Genomic DNA, 5,490 nt, shown 5'->3' with positions numbered 1-5,490 from the left:
ACAAAACACAAAGTCCTGTCTCTGTGTCACTGCAAGGCTGTCAATTCAATACTGAACATTCAGAATAAGGGTTAAACACACCATGCCTGCAACCTTAGAGCACAAATTTGCAGCAAGGTGGATATAAACACCCAAGTTATAAAAAATAAAAAAGAAAATCCTAGAACCCAAAAGTAAATACCAGGAGGACACTTTAGTGATGTTACATGAATAGATATTAAACCTTTGACAGCTTACAGCAAAACCGTTCCTTCCTCATTAACACTCCAACATACTAAAATATTTCCTACATGTTTTATTAAATATAGAAAATTAACATTTAGAAAAAAGAAATTTACAGCACCAGAATCTGTTCTATTCACAACTATGTTTCAATCTCATCCTCTGATTTGTCATTCAGAGTTGCATCTCCTCCAAGGTACCGGTGTGTTCCTACTGCTTCCGTTTTCTGCAGAGCAGCTCGCACCTGGACAGGTAGAGCACGAACAGGGAGGACATCATCACCAAGAGCCACTTTCCTTTTCTGCTTTGCATTGTACTGCTCAAGGCTGCATGGTACACAAGCATTTTAACACGGTAACAATATGTACCTTTAATTCCTCCTACTCTGAAATATGGAAAGTTCTCAGTTACACACCCAGAAGGTGACAGCTTGGAAGGAGGGGTGTAAATCACGGTCCTTTTCCTGACCCCAGTTCTCTCACTGCATGCCACAAGAAAGCTACAAAAAACCATGTGTAAACGTGGGGAAAAATACTTTACTGAAACACAACAAGGAAGCTGCTGAGTGACTTTCTGCCACCAAATCACATTTCCAGCTCTTTTGTCAGTTTCACTTTTTAAACATGATCAGTCTCCTCCATGTCTGATTTTCCATGTTCTAAATTAATGCAAAATCATAAGAAGGGGAAGGAAAAAACTTCTACCAAGAAAAATAAACTAAAGCTTTAAAATATACATGTCCACACAAACTAGACTGGTGGCACAAACTTGGTAGGGTACTGAACTACCTTTTCAACCATCTGTGAGACCTTCAATGTATTTTAAACATTTCAGTGTAACACTATCATTTCAGTTATACTTTTGCAATCATAACAAAAATATTTACTAATATTAGTACTGGAATGATGTAACCATGCATAAACGATTTGAAAATTAATAGAAAATCTACTGTGCAAAACACACAATTGGTCATCCTGGGCTCACAAAACACATTCTCACAAAACCACCACGACACATTCCACAAATCCCCGTCACATCTGCATTACTGCACTTAACCTTCATCACGTGCTGAAACACCTGGGACTCACCATGACCCTCCGACTGCTAACTTACGAGCAGCATCCTTACCTGGAACACATGCCAACTACCACAGACAGCACCTCACAGTTACTAGGAAGTGGTCCTACAATGGAGAGTACGCTATATTAGCTGATATATCTGGTCATCTACACACACACTGCTGAAGGCATTTAAAGAGATCCTCTTGGACCCTTATGTGAACCTCATCAAATAAGGGCCGAAATTAACGACACCTTCATGTATTCAAGTAGTCTTGAAAAGTACCATACTACAGATGGCAAACACTAAGACTATAATGTATTTCAGCACTGAAGACATTGGAAAGACAAATAAATATTCCCAAAAAGTTACACACAACCCAATTTTCTTTTTTAAATACTGAGATGAAACAACGGGGGGGGGGGGGACCTAGAGTCCAGAGGCTGAACAGCCAAAGGTCCTGTGACTGATCAATGGTCCTGGCTTTCCAAGGCAATGCCCACGTGGGCGTGGCGGATTGTGCGCCCATGCAATTTGTATCCATGCTGCTTAACAATGGCTACGGTGCCGGGCTCTGCACCCTCAGCTACCAGGTGGCAGACAATCTCGTGGTCATAAGGGTCATATTTGCAGCCCACAGGATCCATCTTCTTCAGGCCGTGTTTGGCAAAAATACACTGTAGCCGGTTCCGTATCTCTGTGAGCTCTTCTGGTATCCCCTGTGCTCCCTCGCCCTCCGGACCACCTGCAGTCTTCTCCAGAAGGTCGGCCACCTCCACTAGGTCCCGACAGAAACTCTGGATCCCTTCGTGGTGGTTAAAGCAACAGAGCAAAGGATCAGGCTTACCTCAACTTAACAATCCTGACTGTCAAATTTTGAACATCTTCTTACCAAACAGCTTGGCATCCTCAACAAACTTTTGGGTCCTCCTACGAACGGTGTGTACGTCAGCCAAAGCTTTGTTGTACTTTTCCTAGAAATGCACACAAAAGATTGTCATTTTGCCACAGAAAGGGGAAATGAAACATTCATCTCCTTGAGTTTATTTACCTATCCGGCCCCTGTTCAGACAGACATACTGTACACAGACCAAAGAGACACTACGGTTCACAAGTGCCAAAACAGGCACATTCCCCATTACTCCATCTACCATAGCGCGGCGCTCTTACAGTGAGATTCCGGACCTGCTCCTCCAGCTTACTGGCTCGCACCTCCAGTGCTCTCACAGTCACCAAATGGCTCGGCTCATCCGTGCAGTCGTTGTCATGGCAGTACGTGTCCGAACTGCACTGCTGCGCAGCCCTGCTGTAGAGACCAACCAAAACCCTGCAAGACACAGAGTGCAGAGAGCGGCCAAATCACAGGGAAGTAAACAACTGTACATATTTTTATATGAAACTACTTAACTATAGGCGGGTCCCCCCACTTGCGATGGCGCTTTGCCACGACGGCACTGTTCTAAGTCCACTGTCGTTAGTTCAAAAGCCCCTTATGCTGCACCACATGAAGCGTAATTATATATAAACGCTTAAGAAGCATGAATGCTATGTCACAGAAAACTGATATATTTTGTACTAGATTCACTAATAATTCATGACAATAACACTAATACAGAACAGTACAGAAATTATAAAATGAACCAGAAGTCCTGCACTGCAGCAAGCAACCTGAACAGAATCAAACAAAGTTCTGTAAAGAAAACTCAGCCACCGTTAGAGACCAAAACAATAATTTAATATCAGCATGGCACTAATACCAGCAGACACAGCTGGTATTATAGCACGGTAGACAAAGCAGTCGATGTTAGGTGTGACGACCAAATGGGACTTGAAAATAGAGTAAAGTTCAAGAGGTGACCATTGTAAGTGCCAGTGGTTGTTAAGTCAAGGGCCACCTGTATAATTAAGCGGTTAAAACAATAAATCTTTAAGACTTCAGTATGTCCACTTGCTGACTATTAATAATCTCTTGTCCAATTACATGACAAAAAACATGATGTGAGCTGGGGTACATCTTAAATGGGACAAGTCTGTACAGAGCAATCTGTCTCTCTGCTCCAAGGGGGGGGGGGGGGGGTGCAGCTGCTCAAAGGACACACGCTGTCCCACAGTAGCTGCACAAAATTAGTTATTATAGTCGTAAGGTGTTGCACTTGGTGTGTGACCTTTGAATGAAACATGATTCTTGCATATGAGATAAATGTAGAATGTTCAGAGATTAAGCTGTTCTGTTTTGTTAAATGCTGGTTGAGTGTAATATGTAACATTTGTCTGGATTTAATGTCTTATTCAAGTTAATGGTGGATCATGTTATGGAAGTGATGAGGAGATTCCACTGATCTGATGTTTCGCAACCAGGAACAGTTGGTAGCGTACAGGGTTACAGCTGCTGCCTTCGGATGCAAAGGTCACAAGTTGAAATTCCACCTTAACATTGTAAGTTACTTTGGAGAAAAGTGTCAGGTACATGTAATTGTTTCATTCATATTACAATCTGCACAATTAAAACTACTAGTTATTAAAAACTCAAATATGAAACAATACCAACATTCCTCAGAATAAATTTATCTGACAATTTCATCCAAAGCAATTTATACTGTTCAGTTGCATACAGTTATTTACCCATTAATACAGCTGTGTAATTTTACTCATATACAGCTGGAGGTAGGATTCAACCCTGCAACCTTTGGGTCCAAAGGAAGCAGCTGTAACCACTACACAATACAATTAAAGAATAAAAGAAAAGCTGAGCAAATATATTAGTATTGCTCACAACTATTCAGAAGAATTTGAACTAGAACATCACCTCTTAAAAATAAGTCACACGAGATTTAAACTGCATTTTTCATAAAAAGCACCAAGCTGACACTTCAGACAAGGCAGTTCTGTGACAATCAGACGATACTGAAAATGTAGAAGTTTCCTTGATTCACTGCAATAATGGGAATAAAACATCACTTGAAATTATAATTTTACTGCATAATGAAAGAGCCTGACAAGGAAGGAAGGGGTAACACTAGTCTACAGAGCATATAAATTATCATAATGACTGAGATCCTCTGAAATATCAGTATTTGGGAATTTATATATTAACTTGACAGACAGGCCTGCTCAGGATTAAAACACCCAAATATACTACTACGTAGTGAGTGATTTTAGTAAAAAATAGCTCGTAGACTTACTCGCGACACAAACAAAATCGTGTGGACAACTAGACACACTGCAGAAACACCAAACACTGACCGCCTACTGACTGTTAGACACTTTTATGTCACCGAGTTACTTAATTACACTTAATTCTGAGTACATAAATAACGCGGAAAACGGCTGAGGCGAATTTTGCGCGTCGCCATGCATCACGACTCGAATTATTAATACGTATCATTCAATGATGCCTCCGCATCGTTTCCGTTTTCACAGACTACATTTTAACTAAAACAAACAATAAACAATCACTTACCTGCTATTTTCCGAAATCACCGGTATAAACCTGTGAACAGCGTTCCGATGTCTTCCGGCCAGCAAAACACACATAACCGCCATGTTAAAAGTGGAAAGTAAGCATCTGAGTGCGGAGGGCTGATACTACAGCTGTACCGCAGCGCGCTGATTGGGTCAAAACAAATTGGTTGACCGTTGATTGGTGGAGCAAAGAGTGGCGGTTTGGTGATTGGTGGACCGCTGAACGCCAGAGAACACAACAGCCGAACCCTCGGTATAGCGATGCCGCTCAGCGCTGAGCGCGAGGGTTAATAAAGCCGAGTCCCATGATGCTTTTCGAAAGACGCACATGGACAGTAAAGAGTTTTTGTGTCTTACATTCTGTGAACCGTTCAAGCACTTTTATCTAAACTTTAGTCTCTGATTGTTTTCCCCGGCTCCTTTTTTTAAAATTGTTCCTACTTTACACGGTTCTCTTTGTTGTTTTCTTTAGTATTAATGTACATTACATAATAATATAATATAATCTACATTAATGTAATATACTATATTACATAAATAAATGTAACACAGTATGTTATGTATTTATTTATCAATCAATCAATCAATCATTGTGAGTTGCACGGTCACAATGAGCCAGAATTTATCAAGTCACTTTTTATTGTTCTTTTCATTTCATTTTTATTTAATGCCATTAGACATTTCATCCCAGGCCTTCAGAGACTTTGCCTACAGCTTCCCAAAAAACATCAATAAAACGACGTGGGC

At 40.8% G+C, this 5,490-nt stretch overlaps 1 protein-coding gene across 2 annotated transcripts; it reads right to left on the bottom strand.

Annotated features, from left to right (window-relative positions):
• Positions 1-738: 738 nt before the first annotated feature.
• Positions 739-5,019, bottom strand: LOC108934105 (grpE protein homolog 2, mitochondrial-like). Of its 2 annotated transcripts, none has more exons than XM_018751629.2 (4): positions 4,742-5,019; positions 2,452-2,608; positions 2,174-2,255; positions 739-2,086 (listed from the first exon to the last, which is right to left on the bottom strand). In XM_018751629.2, the coding sequence occupies exons 1-4, from the start codon at positions 4,822-4,824 to the stop codon at positions 1,752-1,754; spliced, it is 657 nt and encodes a 218-aa protein (XP_018607145.1). In that variant the 5' UTR covers positions 4,825-5,019; the 3' UTR covers positions 739-1,751. The 2 variants fall into 2 exon arrangements, with proteins under 2 accessions (XP_018607145.1, XP_018607146.1); XM_018751630.2 differs by having other exon boundaries at positions 2,494-2,608.
• Positions 5,020-5,490: the final 471 nt, after the last annotated feature.

The sequence above is a fragment of the Scleropages formosus genome, chromosome 4, assembly GCF_900964775.1.
Source record: "Scleropages formosus chromosome 4, fSclFor1.1, whole genome shotgun sequence".
Classification (NCBI taxonomy): domain Eukaryota; kingdom Metazoa; phylum Chordata; class Actinopteri; order Osteoglossiformes; family Osteoglossidae; genus Scleropages; species Scleropages formosus.
The sequence above is the reverse complement of the archived record's forward strand: the minus strand, read 5'-3'. Positions and strand labels throughout refer to the sequence as shown.